Below are 22,163 nucleotides of genomic sequence, written 5' to 3'. Positions count from 1 at the left end.
GGCCGGTGCTGTGGCTCATTTGGCTAGTGCTCCACCTGCAGCACCAGCACTCTGGGTTCTAGTCCTGGTTGGGGCACCAGATTCTGTCCCACTTGCTCCTCTTCCAATGCTGTGGCCTGGGAAGGCAGTGGAGGATGGCCCAAGGGCTTGGGCCCTATATCCACATGGGAGATCAGGAAGAAGCACCACCTCCTGGATGCTGGCTGCAGCACACCAGCTGCAGTGGCCATTTGGAGAGTGAACCAACAGAAGGAAGACCTTTCTCTGTCTCTTCCTGTCTCTCTCCTTCTCACTGTCTAACTCTGCCTGTCAAAAAAATACATATAAAGATTTTTTTCTAGTGTCAGCCAACCAAATACTACACAAGATTCATCTTCCACCAAACTTCTAAAACATTCTTGTATTGCCTCACTTATTTCTTCTTAAAGATCACCAGCATTTTCTTTTTTTTTTAACTTTTATTTAATGAATATAAATTTCCAGTGTACAGCTTATGGATTACAATGGCTTCCCCCCCCCATAACTTCCCTCCCACCCGCAACCCTCCCCTCTTCCGCTCCCTCTCCCCTTCCATTTGCATCAAGATTCATTTTCAATTCTCTTTATATACAGAAGATCAATTTAGTATAAAGATTTCAACAGTTTGCACCCACATAGAAACACAAAGTGAAACATACTGTTTGAGTACTAGTTATAGCATTAAATCACAATGTACAGCACATTAAGGACAGAGATCCCACATGAGGAGCAAGTGCACAGTGGCTCCTGTTGTTGACCCAACAAATTGACACTCTAGTTTATGGCGCCAGTAACCATCCTAGGCTGTCGTCATGAGTTGCCAAGGCTATGGAAGCCTTCCAAGTTTGCCGACTCTGATCATATTTAGACAAGGTCATAAAAGACAGAGTGAGGATAGTAACCAATGATCCTAAGAGTGGCATTTACCAGGTTTGAACAATTATACAGCATGAAGTGGGGAAGAGGACCATCAGTACACACAGGTTGGGAGTAGAGCCATTGGTGGTAGAGTAGAGGTTATGATTACAAAGGAATGAGGCCCAAATGCACTAGACAGGGCCTAGAACAAAGGACAGAGTCATTATTAGCGGAGCTAAGAAAGGTGCTGTCTAAGCTACAATTAAGTTTTCTGATTGAGAGGCAAATAGAACCTGATAGAAGGGGCTTGATAATAATCTGTTGGGCTTTAGGCCTTGTAAGTTAAGAGGCCCAGACCTATCTATCTCTTCACATGGGGTATATCCTAAGGGAGGTGTGAACCTCCTAGGGGAAGGCACTCTGTTGACTTTCATGACTTGGCTGGGCTGGGAGGAGAGCTGGCCAGGTAAAGGCAAGGGACATCTCTAACAAGAAATTTACAGTTCTGCCTGCAATGTCGCTGACCCTACTTGACCATCCCCTCAGCTGCAGTGGTCCCTTTGGAAGTTGGGCTGAGTGAAGGGCTTTTCAGCTTAGAGCCAATAAGATCTGTGGCTCTGACCTGGGCATCCTTCGACTCCAGGGCAGGTCCATTTCCAGTGATCCAACTCTTGGCAGAGCTGCCAGGGCTCTTCACAAGCTGACTTCTGCTGAAGCCCAGGCTTACCACATTGAAAGCCACTGCAGTGGACTGGCCTGTTGGGTCTCCTTGAGGGCAGATCACTGTACAGATCAGCCATTAATAGGCCTGCCACCCATTGCTTCTGATGCCGAGCTTTCTTTTCCTCCTGGTTTGTGTTCAAGCAGACCAGAGGATGCAAGTCAAGGGAGTGCCCGTGTCCCATCTCTAATCTTCGGTGGCCTGAACTACAAGTCTATAGTCACAGGCATGTTCTGAGGTAGTTTTTCTAAGGTAGACAATGCCCATGAGGAAAATTATATTCTCACTTTAAAACTTTCTTTCCCTTTGGTCTGAAAGGGAGGTTTTTTCTACTTACTGTATACTTCACTGATGGCGAAGTGAATCTAGCTATGAGATTATTATTTGAGTTCTTATTTTGGCTATGCTATTGCAGAAAAATGTTAGCCATCTCTTTTATAAGGTCTAAAGAATAAATTGTGCATCCTACAGATTCCTTCATAATAGAATTAGTTTCCTACCTTGAAGAGAATAGAGAAATGAAAGAACAAGTTGGGCTTAGAATAGAGAAATGAGGGAGCAAGTCCTAGATCGCTTGCTGACAATAGCAATATCACATGAATACTTAGCAAACTGTTTCAACCATTAGATAACAATTTAAGAAAACATTTACCAGAAGGTCCAATGCCTTCTATAAATTTTAAGAATCATGTATTTGAAAACACCTCTTAAATATCTAACATGGTGTAGTTTGTTTAGCCAGTAAACTTAAGCACAACCATCTAAAATGTTTTTAGTTTCTTTCTACCAACAAGTCTAAAACATATGATGCAGAGATTCAGGTCACACAAATTAAAATGTATCTTTGATTGATTTTAGCAGCTTAAATTTATAGACAATCTTATCTATAAGCCATTTAAAATAAAACTCTTAATAAAATTTCCCCATGTGGACATACAATATGTACACACATATAATATAGCATAATAGACCAATATAGCAATTTTAATAATAGCTTTTAAAATCTTTAACTCTTTTTGTAGATTGCCAATTGATTTGAATTGCTTTTTCTTTTTAGTAACCTCAGTTAACCATACTTTCTCTCAGTTGGTACTGTTAATACATTATTGGCTTCATCTGTTTACAGAGCCATCCCAAAGTACTGAGTACAATAAAAGTGGCTGGAAAAAGTCCATAGGAACCTATAGGAGGACAGCTAAACACAGAAGCAACAACACTTTAGTTTTATGAGCAGCATATCATATATAACTGTGGATGACAAAAGACTTTAAGTCGCCATGTTTAAAATTATAAACTCATCAACCAACAAGAGGCACTTGCTTACTTCACAGTATTTTTGAAAGCACCTGTAGGATTTTACAAGTATTTAACCCTTTAAGCCTCTGGGGCTTTCTCATTAAGATAACTCTCATGTCTAGTAACACAAGATCATTAGACTTTTTAATTCTCAAACATTTGTATTAATAGCATTTTCCATTATAGAAACTTAAAGTCTGGTACCACATCACATCTTGACAGTACTTCTAATATAATCCAAATAGCCTGATTAGTTGGTGTCTCTATAAGATGAGAGACATAGGTCCTTCGATTTTTTCAGTTGGGCCCAAACTGGAAAAACCAAAGTCCAGGATTTACTGGAAATTTTAGAGACCAGATTGTTTGAGACTTTGATTTTTTGAATGCCTGTCAAGAATGCCAAGAAGGCTCAAAATCCAAAATATCTGCTTGAAATAAGATTTCTTAAAATCATGACATAAAATAGACCAAATTTGATCATTGTTACAAGGTGATTATTCAATTCTTTGAAAATAAGCACATATTTACATAACCCATAGCTCTTAATAAAAATTCAGCTGTTTTTGAACAATTAGAATTTAACAGACATCAAGAGAACATAATAGATTACTTTAACACATTGCTTTAACAGAGCATCAGAGTTTAATTATATGTCAAAGAGAAATTGAGCTTCCTGTGATCTTTTGCTGTGAGGTTTCCTTCCTTTACCTTCTTTCATATTGGTGACCATGTTTCTGTGTTTCTGTGTGTAACACATCTTTAAGCATCTTTTGCAGGGCAGGATGAGTGGCAACAAATTCTTTCAGTTTCTGTTTGCTATGAAAAGTCTTAATTTCACCTTCACTCACAAATGAGAGCTTTGCAGGATATAGTATTCTGGGCTGGCAGTTTTTCTCTCTTAGTACCTGGGCTATGTCTCACCATTCCCTTCTAGCTTGTAGGGTTTCTGATGAGAAGTCTGCTGTGAGTCTAATTGGAGTTCCCCTGAGAGTAATCTGACGTTTCTCTCTTGCACCTTTTAGGATCTTTTCTTTGTGTTTCACTGTGGTGAGTTTGATTACAACATGTCGTGGTGAGGATCTCTTTTGGTCATGTTTATTAGGGGTTCTATAAGCTTCCTGTACTAAGATGCCTCTGTCCTTCTCCAAACCTGGGAAATTTTCTGCTAGTATCTCACTGAAAATGCCTTCTAATCCTTTCTCCCTCTCCATGCCTTCAGGAACTCCTAGAATCCGAATGTTGGGTTTTTTAATAGTATCCTGTAGATTCCTGACAATATTTTTTAGATTTCTAATTTCTTCTTCTTTTCTTTGGTTTGCCTGTTTCCTTTCCTGTTCTCTGTCTTCTAAGTCTGATATTCTCTCTTCTGCTTCGCCCATTCTGTTTTTAAGGCTCTCTAATGTGTTTGTCATTTGATCTATTGAACTCTTCATTTCATTATGATTTCTAGTCACTATCAGAGTTTCTTGTTCCACTAGTTGTTTCATTTCATTTTGATTCCTCCTTAATATTTCATTTTCACGAGAGAGATTTTCTATCTTGTCCATGAAGGATTTCTGTAGTTCAAGAATTTGTTTTTGAGAACTTCTTAATGTTCTTATCAATTTTTTGAGATCCGCTTCTTGCATTTCTTCGATCTCATCATCTTCATAATCTTGAATTGGGGTGTCTTTTTCATTTGGGGGCGTCATAGTTTCTTCCTTGTTCTTGTTAGCTTGGTTTTTGTGTTCCAGCGAGGCGGCAAGATGGCGGAATAGGCAGGGAGCACACTATTAGTCCGGGGGGAGAGAAAGTTTAATATAAGTGGAGATACTGCAGGGTCAAGGAAGAATAGGGGATGAAACAGCAGAGGAAACTCTTCCGGAACTAGTGATTCACAGTGGACCTGCATGGAGAGCATGGGAGCCCAAGTTCAGGACACCAGCAGCAGACTCAACGCACCAGTGCTGGAACGCGAGGTGAGCCGAACCTCCATAGCCTGAGATACCAGCAGGCAAGCGGAAAGAGGAGGCTAGAGGGAACGAGGCTTGAAACTCCGTGGGGAAAAGTTCACCAGGCTAACTAGAAGAGAGAGAAAAAAAATAAAAAAACTGACTGATACAGACACAAGTTTCTCTCTCTCCACTCACCTCTCAAAGGCGAGCAAGACAGAGCAGGCACCATTTTGGACATACGTCATAAGCAGGGCGACCTCAGGTCTGCACCAGCCCTGAGCCTAGCAGAAAAACCTGACTCTGGGGGGAGGGGTGAAATAACAGGAGATTAGCATCTAACTTGGCAACCCAGTGGGAGACTGCAGGAGAATTGGAGCCCACACTGAGGGCAGCAGAGATTCCCCGTGTGGTCCTTGGGAAAGAGCTTCCGATCTCTGGCTCCTGTGGGTATACCATTTGCCTGCTAACTACCTCCAATTACGTTCAGCTGTGCGGAATTACTTCCCTTTTAAATCAAAAAAAGAAAGAGAGATTTACCACACCTAACCTGGGAGTGTCATCTTTGACACACCCTAAACCCTGAGGAACCAAACACAGCTCTCAGTCCACACTCATCTCAAGCCTCTAAGGCTCCACTGAAAGCAGACAGTCCACTTAATATAGAGCCATAGTGTAACAAGAAAAAACACCACAGTGAAGAAACCAAATATCTCCAACAAGCATTTTCAATTTAGGATGAGTATTACTTGAATTTCCCATGAATTGGCTTCTTTCTTACGCCATAGCTTTATTTACCAAGACATTCCCATAACTAAAGCTTCCTGTTTCTTTTTCCCCTACTGACAGGATTCTTGAATTTACATAAAAAATTTAAGAACACACATGATTTTAACCTAGAGTTACTTTAATTTTTTTTAATATTAGAGGAATTAAGCATAAAACAAAAATATTCTTGTCTTTGTTACATAATTATACTTTACAAAGTGCTGCTACAAACTCCAGAAATCTCAGGAAAACTCTAAATTCTGGAAGATAAAGCATTTAAGCACAGAAAAATGTTATTAGTAAGGACAGAAAAGCCCACCAATCAGACAATTGTTAGGCAAGAACGTCAAATGAGAACAAGAAGGAAAGAAAAAAGAGAGAGAATACAGGGATACCCTAGGTACCCTAAGTAAGTCCAAGTCATTCTATAGAGGTAGATAGAGCCAGAAACTGGGTTGGTAACTTCTAGACATTTGGTTCCATTTTTCTGGTCCCAGTGGCTGGGTATTTAGCATCTGGGCACCTGGGTCCACCCATGCAGTTTCTCCCCAACCCACATGGCCCACTTTGTCCCCTTCCTAGGAGGTAGAGAAGACAACCAACCAGTAGGGTGCTGTCCAAGGGGGCTGATATTTTGAAAAAAGGGAATCTTCTCACCACCAAATTAGATCTAATAGGTACTCTGGGATGGGCTGCAAGGAATATCTGGGCAGGCTGCTGCCCAAGCATCCCTTCAGAGGGTCAGCCCAGGGTTCACAAATATGAGTGCTTGGGGTGGGGGACACTATGTAGTGATGCACCAACTTCAGCATAAGTTTAAATGCAGCATGGTCTACATGACCCTGGGATTGCATTGTAGATCAAAATTGCTGCCCTTAGATTCAATGCTCAGATTCTTGGTGCCTGACAGGGTCTTGATCCCAAGTATGACATGTTAGCCATACCATCACATAGGAAGAGGAAAATAGGCTTCACACTGGACAGGCTTGCTTCACTGCTGGTGCTCCAGTGGAAACTGCTTTGCAGCTTGTGCATTGTGCTCACAGTCAGCTGGTACTCACTCTTAGACCTCAATGTCTTGAGTCACAATCCTGTTTCCAGGGATAATGCATTCCAATAGAGGGAAAACGTGGGTGACTCTCAGGCATAAAGGCAATGTGGAACTGTCTCACAGCCTCTACATTAGCAAATACTATATCCCAGGACTCTCATACCAAACTGAATTCTCCTGCCTTAGGGCTGTCTCTGTCTTCAGGATGAGGCAGTGGACAGTTGTTGCTCATGGTTTGCAAAGATGTTGGAAGCCAGGAGTTCCCAAAGGGGACTTCATGTGCTTATTGCTTAGTCTTTGTTGCCCCAGGCCACCTGGATAGGAATGAGGCAGGAGTTTCATAGTCAACATGGTGGCAGAAATATACTTGATACAAGCTAAGGCAAATCTGGAGATCTCAATGGGAGGTAGAGTTCTCTGTGCACCCAGGAGCAGCATGCCTCATAGTGCCTTTCAGAGATGGGGGCCCAGAAGCCAGCATGTCTTTCAATGCCTGCTTTCTCAAGCAAGAGGCAAGATGCCAAAGTGCCTTGGAGTTTATGCATGTTGAGGAGGAATTAGGATATGAGGAGTTCAAGTGACAATGTTCAGCACTATGCCAACAAACTAGAAGATTCAAGGCACCTGCTAATGCACCTCCAGGGATGCAAAGTACATGTGCTCCCTGATGTGCAAGCATGCTTTGGGACCATGATGTCTGGCACTGCAGGTGCAACAGGACATGCAGGCAAATAGCAGAAATCAGGGCTCATATCCATTTTTCCCTGACAAATTCCCCATTCCTTCATCTGGCACAAACATGCCCTATCATTATCCACACCACTATTTCACTATTTGGTCACAGTTGCTGGCAGTTTGTCATGTGCCTTACATCTACAGGTATTTAGCAGTCAACATAGAATTGTTGTAGAACCAAAAAATCTGAAAATTTAAACAAGGCAGATGGTAATGATGTGGCTTCTGCTGAACACTCAGAAAAAAATCTCAAAGGAGTGTAGGTAATGCAGTCAGTCAGAAAAAAAAACTGAGGTAGAAATTAAAATTAAAAACACCAAGGTTGGGACAGCTTTGTGTTGCAGTGGGATAAACAATGGCCTACAGTGCTGACATCTTATATGGGCTCCAGTTCAAGTCTTAGCTGCTCTAATTAAAACCCAGTTCCCTGGCTGGCACTGTGGCTTAACAGGCTAATCCTCCACCTTGCAGCACTGGCACACCAAGTTCTATTCCCAGTTGGGGCACCAGATTCTATCCCGGTTGCCCCTCTTCCAGGCCAGCTCTCTGCTATGGCCCCGGAGTGCAGTGGAGGATGGCCCAGGTCCTTGGGCCCTGCACCTGCAAGGGAGACCAGGAGAGGCACCTGCCTCTGGGCTTCAGATCAGCATGATGCACCGGCAGCAGCGGCCATTGGAGGATGAACCAACGGCAAAAAGGAAGACCTTTCTCTCTGTCTCTCTCTCTCACTATCCACTCTGCCTGTCCAAAAAAAAAATCCAGTTCCATGCGAGGTCCCTGGGAAATCAGTGGAAGATGGACCAAGCTTCTGGACCCCTAAAGTCACCTCTTAGACCTAGAAGAGGCTCATGGCCCCAGCCTGATCAATTATGATAATCTGATGAATGAACCAGCAGATGGAGGATCTGTTTCTCCTTCTCTCCTTTCAAAATACTAAATCTTAAAAACAATGTTGCAAGAGTGAAAAAAAAATGATGCTGAAATTCAAATGGAAACACTAGAGACCCCAAATAGCTAAAGCAACTGTATACAAAAACAAAAACAAAAACAAAAAACCAAAAAAACCACAAAGCCATCAGGCATCACAAAAATCTGAACATAGATCTACCGTGACTCAGGCCTCCCACTCCTGGGAATTTACAAAAGGGAAATGAAATCAGCAAATAAGAGTATATTTACCCCCATGTTTATTGCTGCTCTTTTCACAATAGCTAAGACATGGAACCAACCTAAATGCCCATCAACCAAAGACTGGATAAATAAATTATGGGGTATGTACACTATGGAATGCTACAGCAGTAAAAAAAATGAAATCCCTGAACTGGGGTAACTAATAGAGCACCTAATAGGAGATCTGTAGAAGTGAAATTGACACTTTGAGAAGCAATGAGAATGGCCTTTATCTTGACTATCAAGGAACTTTTTTTTCATTCTATTTGTTGAACTCTTTACTTAACAGAGCTAATCATACGTGTATAATGTCAATTAAAAATAGAACTCGGCCAGTTCCATGGCTCAATAGGCTAATCCTCTTCTTGAAATGCCAGCACCCCGGGTTCTAGTCCTGGTCAGGGTGCTGGATTCTGTCTCAGTTGCTCCTTGTCCAGTCTAGCTCTCTGCTGTGGCCCAGGAGTACAGTGGAGGATAGCCCAAGTGCTTGGGCCCTGCACCCGCATGGGAGACCAGAAGCACCTGGCTCCTGGCTTTGGATCAGCATGGTGCGCCAGCCACAGCACACTGGCTGCAGCGGTCATTAGGGGGTGAACCAATGGAAAAAAGGAAGACCTTTCTCTCTGTCTCTCTCTCTCACTGTCCATTCTGCCTGTCAAAAAAAAAATAGAACTCAGTAAAAAAATAAGAGTGGGAATAAGGGAGGAAGAAATTTATAACTGTAAAGCTGTATAGTTTTGCATACATTCCTATGGACTTCTTTCTAACAGTATAGTTTATAAACTTTCATGGACCTCAATATGGGGTCCAACATGGGAAACAGTCCACACAGCAGACTCATAGAATGGTAATCACTTCAAATAGCACTCTTGACCTCATAATCAGCCCTTCATTCTGGTCTGGCTGAATTGCCCATGAGAGTATTTCAGGCATGGAACACTACAACACCACAGCTAAAAATGTCCTATATGAAGGATATCTTTGTGTGAAACCCCTGTGGAAAGAAGTCACCAAAGAAGGACGTACTTTTCTCTGAAGCAAGAACTTCCACTTTGTGTATGGCCTTTTCTAAATACAGATGGTATTTGAGGATTCAAAAGGCTTCCATAGCCCAAGCAGTTTATGTCAAGAGCCTCAGGCATGTTAATTGTTAAATTAACAACAGGAATCACTGTACACAAACTTAATATGCAGGACTTCTATCCTCAGTGAGTTGTATTATGAGAGTTAAATTGTTCTCAATTTCATGTGTGTGCAAATTGTTGAAATCTTTACTTAGAGTTGGTCTTCTGTTTATTAATTGAAAATGAATCTTAGTGGAGAATGGGACTGTGCATGGGAGACAGTTGGTGAGGAGGGACTGGATTATGGGTGCAAGAGTGTTGTACTTATGAAATGCATGAAGTCTGTTATAGTTAAATGAAAGGTTTCTTTGGAGGAAAAAGCAGGACAGGTTTATAGTGCATTGGTAACTGGAATACATATGCTTTATTCTAAGAAATACGAATCCAGAACATAATGAATTAAAACTCAGGTTCTTGATGGGGAGTGAGTATGATGAGCCTGGAACCATGTAAAATAATTCTAGTTGAAAACCCTGTAGGCTATATGGATGGTCTGGGTTTTGGACAGTGTGTGACTGCAATACACATGCTGCTGGCAGTCTTCTATTGCTAGAGCTCACTAGCTAGCTGCCTATATCATCAGATAGTACAATGAAATAAAACAGAAATCAACATTGGTAAATGACTCCAAACAGGCATAACCACAATAGAGTGGCAAGAGAGCTACAGAATGAACAAGGACAAAAATAAACAGAACTATGGCCAGCATTGTGGAACAACAGGTTAAGCTGCTGTGGGCAATGCTGACATTTTATATTTAAGTGTTAGCTGGGACTCCTGGCTACTTTGTTTCTCAGTCACTACATTGCTAATACCCCTATAAAGGTAGTACTTGATGATCAATATGTTTGGGGCCCTGCTACCCATGTGGGAGGCTAAAATGGAATTTATGCCTCCTGGCTTTGGACTCACCTAGACATGGTTGTTTCAGCCATCTGTGGGAGTGAAGCAGTGAATATAAGAACTCTGTGTACATGTTTTCTTCTGTCATTGTCTTTTAATGGAAAAAAATTAAACATTGGCCCAGAAACAATCCCAGGAAGACAGTTTGGACATTAGGCCACCAAAATAATACTTATGAATCCTCTTCAATCTATAAATAGATTGGTAATATGGACAAATTAGACAGTCTACACACAAATCTTGGATTCACATGACTGAAAAAGTCACAAGACAAATCCTACCAAGTAGAAAAAAACCAACATCCAACTCTAATAGTACAGCATTATGGCTGGCATATAAGGTAACACAACTGTGGTCACATTACTGATCTGTACTAGAATAAATGTAGGAAGACTCATGGGCAGGTAGTGAAACAGTTATACCAAATATTTTGCAAATGTTAGGCTTGTATTTCAAACTGAGTAGTATAGAATGAGTATTTACTTACCAAAAATTACATGTGGATATCGTCCCTACTCATAATAAGTGCTGGTAAAACAGCAGAGTATATGTCACAGAGACTAATGTAGATTTCAAAGGGTTCATAGCCAGCCTCTGCAGTGCAGTGTTACACCCTCATGTGAATTCCCTAATACCTACAGAGATGTGATGTTAAACAGGTGTTTTTCCTCCTTCATTACTGTTTTGCAGAATAATATTGAGTAATTTTGCTAGCATTTATTTTATGTACTAATAATTTTGTGAATAATTTTGCTGATGCTTGTTGAAATCTGCCTCAGAGTAAAAGCTTTGTCCACTTCCACTGCCTTTGTAGTTTTTCCTCTAAGATCCCTGATAGTGAGATCTGGCTTATTGTAGAAAGTTTTCCTATATTCACATGCTTTCTCATCTGTGAGTTCTTTGATGTGTGCTTAACCCTGACTTCTGGCATCAAGAATTTTCACAATCACTTCATTAAAAGGTGTTTTTCCTTTTTGTGAGTTCTGCTGTCTGTTGAGATGTAGCTTCTGGCAAAAAGTCTTTTCTTATCCATAGCATTGACAAGTTATCTCTTACATGTGAGTTCTTTGATGCCTTCTGAAGTTTAAACTCTAAAATATTTTTCCACATTCATCACATTGATAAATTTTCTCCCCTGTGTGAACACTCTGATGTGTAATGAGTTGAGTTATTACAAAAGACTTTTCCACAGGCATTGAATTCATAAATTTTCTCTGATCTATGCATTCTCTGATGGGTAAAGAGTTGTGACTTCCAGCAAAAGGGTTTTCCACACATTTTGCATTCATAAATCTTCTCCCTCTTATGTAGAGTGAGTTGTGGCTTCTGGAAAAAGAATTTTCCACAGGTACTACATTCATAAGTTTTCCCCCTTTTGTGGATCTTCTGGTGTACAATGAGTTGTGATTTTCGGCAAAAGGCTTTTTCACATGTATTACATTCAAAAGGTTTATCCCCTGTGTGAATTCTCTGATTTGTAGTGAGGTTTGACTTCCAGCGAAAGGCTTGCTGCACATTTCACATCCATAAGGTTTCTCATTTATGTGAATCTTCTGATGTGAAGTGAGATTTGACTTTTGGATAAAGGCTTTTCCACATTGCTTATATTCATAAGGTTTCTGCCCTATGTGAATTCTCTATGTACAGTGAGATTTAACTTCCATGAAAAGGTTTTTCTGCAAATATCACATTTGTATGATTTCTCTTTTGTGTGAATTCTTTGATGTGAAATAAGGCTTGTTTTCCAATGAAAGCCTTTTCCACATGTATTACATTGATAAGGTTTATCCCCTGTGTGAATTCTCTGATGTAGAATGAGTTGCGACTTCCAATAAAAGGCTTTGCCACATGTTTCACATGTAAAAGATTTGTATCTTGAATGAATCATAAGATTTGTAGTATCTGACCTCAGGTAAATGGATTTCCCACATTCATTGCACCCAGAGGGCTTTTCCCCTTTCTGAGTTCTATGATGGATAGAAAGGCAGGATTTACAATTGAAAGATTTTCCACAGGGGTTACAAGAATAGATTTTTCTTCCTGTATGTGTTCTTTGACTTGTGGTAAAATCTGATTTGTAAATGAGAGTTTCCTCATACTCAAAAGATTCATAAAGTTTCTTTCCTTTGTGTGTTTGTTGAGGTTTACTGTGGTAGGACTTTTTCTGGGAAGTTTTCTTTACATGTTCAGTTGTCTTTCCTACAGTGCCAACTGACTTATTACAGGTATCTCCCATATGAGCCTTTTCATCTGTAAAGAAAACCCTTTTCCTGCTGAACCCTTATACTGTGTTCAAACACCTGCTGAACAGTCTGAATCTTGTGAGGCTGACTGATATGCTCCCAGCATTCACTTGAGTTGCCAGGTACATTAGTGCCATCAGATTTCTCTGCAGCTTGCATCTCATCAGGCCTCCTAGGGAGAAGCAAATTGTGAAATAAATTATATGTCTCAGCTTTCAGTAAAAATATGGCCTGAGCTTAAATTAAGTGTTGCTTTTTTAATTTAACTCTCTTGTGCATTGATAAGTTGTTGTTTGTGATTACAACTTGCCTCAAATTTATTTGTTGACTTTTCCAGTTGGTTCCCAATAGGTCATCCCTTCTGCAGGCTGAAATGAGAAAAAAATGCTATATCCATGAAACATATCTAAGTGTTACTTGTAGAATGTTCAAGTAAAGGCAATGCAGTTTCCTAGTGGAATAGCATTTGAATAGGTCAGTAAGAGGTATTCAATGTTGCCCTATATATCTTTTTCTTCATAATACACTAAGGTAATAAAACAAAGGAAGCTTTCCCAGATTCATACATTCAACTATGTTAAATGTTTTAAGTGGAGAGAGGGGGCAAGTGATGTCAGGCAGTGGGTCAAACCATTTTTTAGGATGCATACATCCCACAAAATTACCAGATGAGACCTGGCTACTGTGCTTCCAACACAGATTCCTGCTAATGTGTCCTGGCAGGCAGCCAATGATGATTCTAAGTGTGTTGGAGCCTGCCACACACTTGAAAGACCCAAACAGATTTACTGGCTTTTCATTTCAGGTTGGCCTCATTCTCACTGTTGCAGGCATTTGGGTAATGAATCAGTAGATGGAGGACTTTCCTCTCATTCTCTGTTTCTCTGTTACTGTCATTCTGCCATGCAAGGAGAACCTAATAAACATTTTCATAACTAAGTAAATATTTATAAAAGTTGAGAAACACTTAGTAGAAATATTTACCAACTATTTTATTTGAGTAATAAGCTGCAAACTTCCCAGCAGCCATCATCAATTCTTATAAAAGTGAGTTTTCTTGCTTCCTTAATCATTCAGCTTTGAAGATGGGAAAACTTCATTTGATCACTTACTTATAGGTACCAGAGGAGGACATGTGTGTTTCCCCTAAGCAGGACCATAACATAGAAACAGCATCCATTTTCTATGGTTGCTGCATGTTCAGTTTTTCCAGGGGAATGGCTATAGAGATCTGTGGGGTTTCTTAAGCAAAAGCACCTCCTTTAAATGTTCGCAATATTTGTGTATTTCAGAGGCTGGTGCTGTAGTGCAGTGGGTTAAAGCCTTGCCCTCTGGCACCAGCATCCCATATGGGTGCCAAGTCTCAGCTGCTCCACTTCAGATTCAGCTACCTGCTAATGTGCCTGAGAAAGCAGCAGAGGATGGTCCAAGTCATTTGGTCCCTGTACCTGCATAGGAGACCCAGAAGAAACTAAGGACTCTTGGTTTCATATTGATTCAGCTCCATGCATTGCAGTCAGTTAGGAGTGAACTGGCAGATGAAAGACTTCTCTCTCTCTTTCAAATAAATAAATAAATAAATAAATAAATAAATAAATAAATAAATAACTTTAAAAAAAGATTTGTTTATTTTAAAGACAGAGTTACAAAGAGAGGTGGAGAGAGAGTGTTCATCCACTTATTCACTCCCCAAATGGCTGCAATGGTCAGGGCTGTACTGCAGTGGAATGAGAAGGCCATGCCAAGGTGGCCACTGGCAAGTGAGCATCAGTTAGGAATGGCTTTGAAACCCACCTGGCAATGGAGCCTGCCTGGCAACAGGCTGTGATTGGATGGATTTGAAACTGCCTGGCAACAGGTTGTGATTGGATGGCTTTGGAAATTGCCTGGCGACAGGCTGTGATTGGATGGATTTGAAACTGCCTGGCAACAGGCTGTGATTTGTTGGGGCATAGACCGCCCCTTGACCAGATTGGCTTGTCTTAGCTATATAAGCTGTTGTACCAACTGTAATAAATGAGTCTGTGGGCTGCTCACCTCAAGCCTGCTTTCACCCAACTCCTGGAGTCTGTTGACTCTGCGCCTCTGGCCCCCATCACACTGCTCCTCTCAGAAACGAACCCACTGCAACATTGTTAAGAAATCAATGGCAACACTGTACCAGGGTAAAGACAGGAGCACAGAACTCTAAATGAGTCTCCCAGATATGTGCAAAGAAATATCTGCTGCTTTCCCAGGCACAGTACCAGGGAGCTGCATCACAAGTGGGGCAGCCAGAACTCAAGTTGGTGCCCATATGAAATGCTGTCATTACAGGAAGTGGTTCAACATACTGTCACAATTTCAGCCCTACCCAAACCTTTTATATGCACATTATGATGACAGCTTTCCACAGATTCCTAAGAAAACCTAGTATCTTCAGATTCTCAATACCACAGAAGGCCCATAAATGTCCCATACATCATTTTTTGTATGCTTTCCAACCAATTTAAGGAAATATGTTCTGCCATTAGGGTGATGTTCACCTTCTTTGAGAAGTATTTCCACCTCATTATGAAACCAGCATACTTGGTATTCTCTCAGTTCTTGGTATACACTCTTGCTCTATAACTTGAAGTTCTGTCTTTCAATATTTGTGCTGGATACTCAGAATTCTCCCATTTTTTTACAGAAAACTGACTCTCTTATGCATTTCGAATCTATTACATTATAATCATATTTTAAAAGGAGCAGGAAAAGTATTTCAGCAGGTTAACCTGCTTCCTGCAACACTGGCATCGTATTTTCTTCATGATTTATTTATTTGAACTACAGGGATAGGGACAGAAAGAGAAACAAAGCCCATTCACTCATTCGCTTTTCAATTGCTTGCAATGGCCATTCATTTTTGTACTCATTTATTTGAGAATCAGACAGAAAAAGGGAGAGAGGGACTGCAACTGTGGCATAGCAGGTAAAGCCACTGCCTGCAGTGTTGGCATCCCATATGGGTACCAGTTCAAGTACCAGCTGCTCCACTTCTGGCTCAGTTCCCTGCTATTGCCTGGGAAAGCAGTAGAAGATGTACAGTAGAAGTACTTGGACCCTACACCCCTGTGGGAGACCCAGAGGAAGCTCCTGGCTCCTGGCATCAGATTGGCAGAAGCTGTAGCCAATTGGGGAGTGAACCAGCATTTGGAAGACCCCTCTCTCTCTCTGCCTTTCCTTCTTTCTCCATGTAACTGACTTTCAGATCAATAAATCTTTATAAAAATAAACAGAAAAAGAGAGTAAAGAGACAATGAGAAAGCTCGCATTCACTAATTCAGTACTCAAATTTGTGCAACAGTAAGGCCTGTGCTTGGTCAAAACCATCAGTGGGAACTGAATTTCTGCAACTAATAAGAAATCAGTTCCTCTGTGTTGATCCAATTTTTATAAGCATTGATACAATAAATACATGAATAGACCAGCACCGCAGCTCATTTGGCTAATCCTCCACCTGCGGTGCCGGCACCCCAGGTTCTAGTCCTGGCTGGGGTGCTGGATTCTGTCCCAGTTGCTTCTCTTCCAGTCCAGTTCTCTGCTATGGCCCAGGAAGGCAGTGGAGGATAGTCTTGGTGCTTGGGCCCTGCACCCACATGGAAGACGGGGAGGAAGCACCTGGCTCCTGGCTTTGGGCCAGCACAGTGCCAGCTGTAGCAGCCATTTGGGGAGTGAACCAATGGAAGGAAGTCCTTTCTCTCTGTCTCTCTCTCTCACTGTCTAACTCTGCCAGTCAAAGAAAAGAATAAATACATGAATAATTGTCTGAAGAAAAACAGGATGTGACAGTAGGAAGGACAAGTTTGAATACAGGGGATGTGTATAACCTAAAAATTAGTCTCGTTACAGGCAGAAATTGATTGCAATGGGGCTAGCACTGTGGCACAGTAAGCTAAAATTCTGCCTAAAACATCGACAACCCATATGGGTACTGGTTCATGTTCCAGGTGCTCCTCTTCAAATCAGCTCTCTGCTTATGGCCTGGAAAAGTGGTGGAAGGTGTCCCAAGTGCTTGGACCCCTGCACCCCTATAGGAGACCCAGAGGAAATTTCTGGCTCCTGGTTTCAGATCAGCTCAGTTCTGGCCATTGCAGCCATCTGAGGAGTGAAGCAGTGAATGGAAGACCTCTCTATCTCTGCCTCTGTCTGTAACTCTACCTCTCAAATAAATAAATAAAATTAAAAAAAATAAATTGGTTGCATTGTTGGTAGTTCTGATAATGTATTCACCCAGAGGAAAACAATAGGCAGATGAACACAAAAATGATAGCCTGCTTGGAGACTGATGCATCACATCAGCTGTTCTCAGGACTGGGACTTGGGATACATAGTGAGAAATGCTCTACCCAGTCAACATTCTTTGAGATATTTTCCATTCCAGTCTCCCTGTCCAATGGGTGCTGACTGACCTGACAGGCTACGATTTAGGGGTTTTGTCACTGTCCATGACTCTGCTCCCTGTTCCAACTTGAAGATCACCTCAGGTTTGCTTTTGCAGTATCCTGTTAAAGGGAAATAATGCTGGATGTCACCAAATCATTAAGTTAGAGTTTTGAAAGACAACAGCTTGTTCACAGGGACTGTGAAACAAAATTGTTGATTTCAATCCTTTCCTCATGTTTCTTGGCCTCAAATTCTATGCTTATCTAGCATGTAATCTTTTAAAAAATTAATTTGCTTGCCACATGGTAAGTAACTTTTTTCACTTCAGCATGAGAGGGGAATATCACTCACCCAAAAACAACAGGCTGTTGTAAATCTCCATCATCACATCTTTGTACAGGGTCTTCTGAGAACAGTCCAGGTACTGCCACTCCTCCTGAGTGATGTCCACAGCCAGGCCTTCAAATGACACCAACATCTGCAATAGCACATTTTTTTTTGCTCATCATGCCAGTTCTGTCACAAAAAGACTAGGAGTGCATTTTTCTGTGTGTGTTTTCTATGCATCTTATATAAGATGCAGATGATTTTGGAATCTATATGGCAACAGAATGCAAAATTACAATGAAAATGTCTTGCTTCTATATTAATTTCATAATTCAAAAATCAGTACAATGGATTGCTCCTTGTTATTCTGGAATTGCTCTTTCTCCTAATGATTTTGAAAAGAGCCCACACTGTAATCTGTAAACATGAATGTAAGCATATGACTGAATTAGCATTAGATGAGTTACAGGAGAAAATGTTGAATATCAATTTGGAGAACAAGCAATTTTTTTTAAAAAATCAATTTTTCTGTATTATCAGGTCATTTATTTTATTGGAAACTTTTTAAAATTTATGCATAGTTTTTTATAATGTATTTTTCCATTAATTATTTGATAAATTTTTGTGTGTACTTAATGACTACCACAATTATGTAACCAAGGCATAAGTCAAATAATATTTACATCATGGACATAGAGTTTGAAGCAGGAAAAAGAATATCAGTAACATGTATCAGGTACAGTTCACTCTACCTCATATGTCTACAGGAAAATGCTGAGCTCATAATAATATCTGAATCATACAAGAAAGAGATAAAGGGAAGAAGAAACCAGAAACTTGAGGATGCATAGGAATGGAAAACTCTCAAAGCATTTTCATTTTTGCTTTTATTATAAGGTTGACAAGTCTGCCTTTTTTAATCTTACAATTAAAATATACAGTAAGAAATAATTTGGAAAGCCAATACAATCACTGAAACCCATGTTGACTTGAAAATTAAGGTTATGACCATGACAGCTATTGCTAAATCATGTAAATGAATGTTGTTCTCAATAAAATTTTCAATTGTTCAAAATCACAGAAAGGAGACCACAAGGTGCATCTAAAAAACATGATAAAACACTAGTAGCATAACCAGACAAAATGTCATGTTTCAAAAGGCCGACACCTGGCTGGAATAACAAATACACTCACACACACAAATACACACACACATATGCACGTTCTGAAGGGTTATACTGTCAGAAACAACCAAATTTACTTCAAAAGTGCCAGAAGATAAAGTTATATTATAAACAAGAAGCCAGCCAACAAGGCAGCTCAGCCCATAGGAAGCATGCTCTGGTCAGCCCTGGTCAATGAGTGTAATGTGGATAATGTTGATAATGGTTAAAAAAGCTATTTCTGAGAAGAAACAATGATTCCTTGGAAAACAACAGGCTGAAGAGCTACCAAGGTATAGAATGAAGGTGTCAGCAAAGACTGTGTCTCAATTACAGGGCACAGGCCTCTCTCCACATGTATCCTCAGGATGGTCATATTGAAATGAGTCAGTGCTGCTATCCTCCAGGTTTCCTAAATTTTTCTTTTAAAATGAAATTATAAAAAAGGAATGGCTGGCTAGAAATTTATATTCACTAAATAAAAAAATTGTATTTAAAAGTTTATTTTCATACCAAAACATTGAAATCCTTGCAGTTTTTTTCATAATATGCATTTTCTGTGAAATTTGTAAAGATCCCTCCCTCAGATACATGGATTTCAAAATATTTTTGAACCAAAATGAACACTTTTCTTTTAATTGTATTTCTTCCCTTAACTTTTCCAAGTACCTACATAGAACCCGCTAACTTTATAAGGGCTTTTGTGTCAGCAGCATGAGTTTGTGTGTGTGTTAAAGGTAATATTCTTCACTATGAACTATAGATTAAAAAGCTATGCAAATCAGAAAAAAAGGAATGACTGTTGCGGTTATCCTCCTCATTTTTAAATCATGTACACTGATTAAAACAAAGCAGTCACCTTGTCTACTCATGACAACACAGGTCTAACAATCAAGAGAAGCCACATCTGGATATGTTACATTTCTGGTTTCATTTATAGAACTTGGATTTGATTGCAAAGTTGAGAATAGATGATATTTTTTAAGTTTGTCTCTCTAGGTATGGAATGAAGTTAAGATATTTGTGAGAGAAGATTAACTGATGTGTGGTGACCATTGCTCACTCAACTTCAGTATTGTTTCTTGTGAGAAAATCACATATCCTCTCCCAGTCTAGAACTCACACAAGGTCACATGATTCTCACTCAGCAAATATCAGTAGATATGAATCGTGTCACTTCTAGAAGAGCTTTACTTGGTCCAATGCTTTCTATATTCTCCAATCACAAAGATGAGCATTTCTAGTAAAGGTCACTATAGCAGGATGAAGAAAAATAGGAGATCTGAAACACACTTTCAATGTGGAAGCCCTGCAGTGTCTGGGAGTCACTTGTCACCTAATTATACCCTAGCTTTTCAACCCTATTGTTGTGAGACACTAACAAATAGAGCATCTGTTACAGCAGTTCACTTTAATAGATGGATCTCTCTAAGTCCATGGAAAGGGGCAAGAAATGCAGAGAGGCTAGGGGTTATAGACTTTTCAGTAAATTGTGTTGAAAATGTACATAAAATTAAAAGTGAATCCACAGTTCACACTGAGTACTTGACAACTTCAGAATTACATGCAGTGTGTGATTAATAATCTTAGATTAGGAAAATCTATTCTTACTGAAACTCAATATCCAGAAACTATGCAAGCTCAAATTCAAGGGTAGAAAACTCAGCAGAGTTTTTAGAGGTAGAAGATATGAAGCATGAGAGGTTAAATCCAATGCCAAAAATGACTACAGAGGAAGGAGATTTTTTCACTCTCATTTTACTGAGGACACAAATATCTTCCATGGGAATGGGTCTCATTAATATGGAATCTCAGATAAAAGCACTAGAGACTCAGTGATGTGTGAGATGGTAGCAAGTGGTATGGTACATATGTAACTGCAGACCTCACTGCGAGTAGGGTCAGAGATATATATCCTAAGCTAGTGAAAATTGTAATCCTGTTGATCAACTTTTTCAGGCTACAAATCACAAGCTACACAGAAAAATGTTAACATTTTCTACCCAAATTTTAGAGGTTGTTCTCTCCTTTTAAGTATTTATGTATTTGCATGGCTGAATGACAGAGAGAAAAAGATAGGAAAAAAATCTTCGATTAGTTGTTTCACTTCCCAAGTCTCAGCAAATTCAAAAAAGTCAATTTTACCATGCATCTTCTCAGAACACAATGGAATGAATCTGGAAATCAGCAACTCAGGAATCTCTAGAGCATATGCAAACACATGGAGACTGAACAACATGCTCCTGAATGAACACTGGGTCACTGAAGAAATCAAAAGAGAAATTCAAAATTTCTGGAAGCAAATGAAGATAACAACACTACATATCAAAACATATGGGATATCACAAAAGCAGTGTTAAGAGGAAAGTTTCTAGCAATAGGTGCCTACTTTAAGAAATTGGAAAGGCACCAAATAAATGAGCTACCAATCCATAACAGGGATCTAGAAACTCTACAGCAAACCAAACCCAAACCTAGTAGGAGAAAAGAAACAATTAAAATTAGAGAAGCAATCAACAAAATTTAATCCAAAAAAATTCCAAAGATCAGCAAAACGAAGAGCTGGGTTTTTGAAAAATCAATAAAATTGACACACCATTGGACCAACTAACCAAAAAAAAGGAGAGAGAAGAACCAAATCATTAAAATTAGAGATGAGAAAGAGAATGTAACAACAGACACCAAAGAAATAAAGTCATCAGAAATTACTACAAAGAGCTGTATACCAACAAACTGGGAAGTCTAGCAGAAATAGATAGATTCCTGGACACATACAACCTACTTAAATTGAACCACAAAGACATAGAAAATCTAATTAGATCCATATCTAAGACAGAAACTGAAATGGTAATAAAGGCCCTCCCAACAAAGAAAAGCCCAGGACCAGATGGATTCACTGCTGAATTCTACCAGGAATTTAAAGAAAGAATTAACCCCAATCATTCTCAAGCTATTCAAAACAATTGAAAGAGAAGGAATCCTCCCAAATGATTTCTACAGAGCCAGCATCACCTTCATCCTTAAACCTAAAAAAGAGGCACCAGAGAAAGAGAATTACAGACCAATTTATCTGATGAACATAGATGAAAAAATCATCAATAAAATTCTAGCCAATAGAATGCAACAACATATCAGAAAGATCATCCACCCAGACCAAGTGGGATTTATCCCTGGTATGAAAGGATGGTTCAACATTTGCAAATCAATAAATCATTTACAAACTGCTGAAGAAAAAGCATACAATTAACTCAAAAGATGCAGAGAAAGCATAAATTAAAGTACAACACCCTTTCATGATAAAAACTCTAAGCAAGTTATGTATAGAAGGAACATCCCTCATTACAATCAAGATGATTCATGACAAACCCATGGAGAGCATCATAGTGAATGGGGAAAAGTTGAAACCATTCCCTCTGAGATCCGGTACCAGACAGGGATGCCCACTCTC

At 39.9% G+C, this 22,163-nt stretch overlaps 1 protein-coding gene across 1 annotated transcript; it reads right to left on the bottom strand.

Annotated features, from left to right (window-relative positions):
• Positions 1 to 11,688: 11,688 nt before the first annotated feature.
• LOC133754106 (zinc finger protein OZF-like) lies at positions 11,689 to 17,703 on the bottom strand. Its single transcript, XM_062184686.1, has 4 exons — positions 17,577 to 17,703; positions 17,252 to 17,344; positions 12,221 to 12,825; positions 11,689 to 12,084 (listed from the first exon to the last, which is right to left on the bottom strand). The coding sequence occupies exons 1-4, from the start codon at positions 17,701 to 17,703 to the stop codon at positions 11,689 to 11,691; spliced, it is 1,221 nt and encodes a 406-aa protein (XP_062040670.1).
• Between the last annotated feature and the right edge of the window lie 4,460 nt (positions 17,704 to 22,163).

Source organism: Lepus europaeus, chromosome Y (genome assembly GCF_033115175.1).
Source record: "Lepus europaeus isolate LE1 chromosome Y, mLepTim1.pri, whole genome shotgun sequence".
NCBI classification, from domain to species: Eukaryota; Metazoa; Chordata; class Mammalia; order Lagomorpha; family Leporidae; genus Lepus; species Lepus europaeus.
Note: the sequence above shows the minus strand (reverse complement) of the source record. Positions and strands in the feature narration are given on the sequence as shown.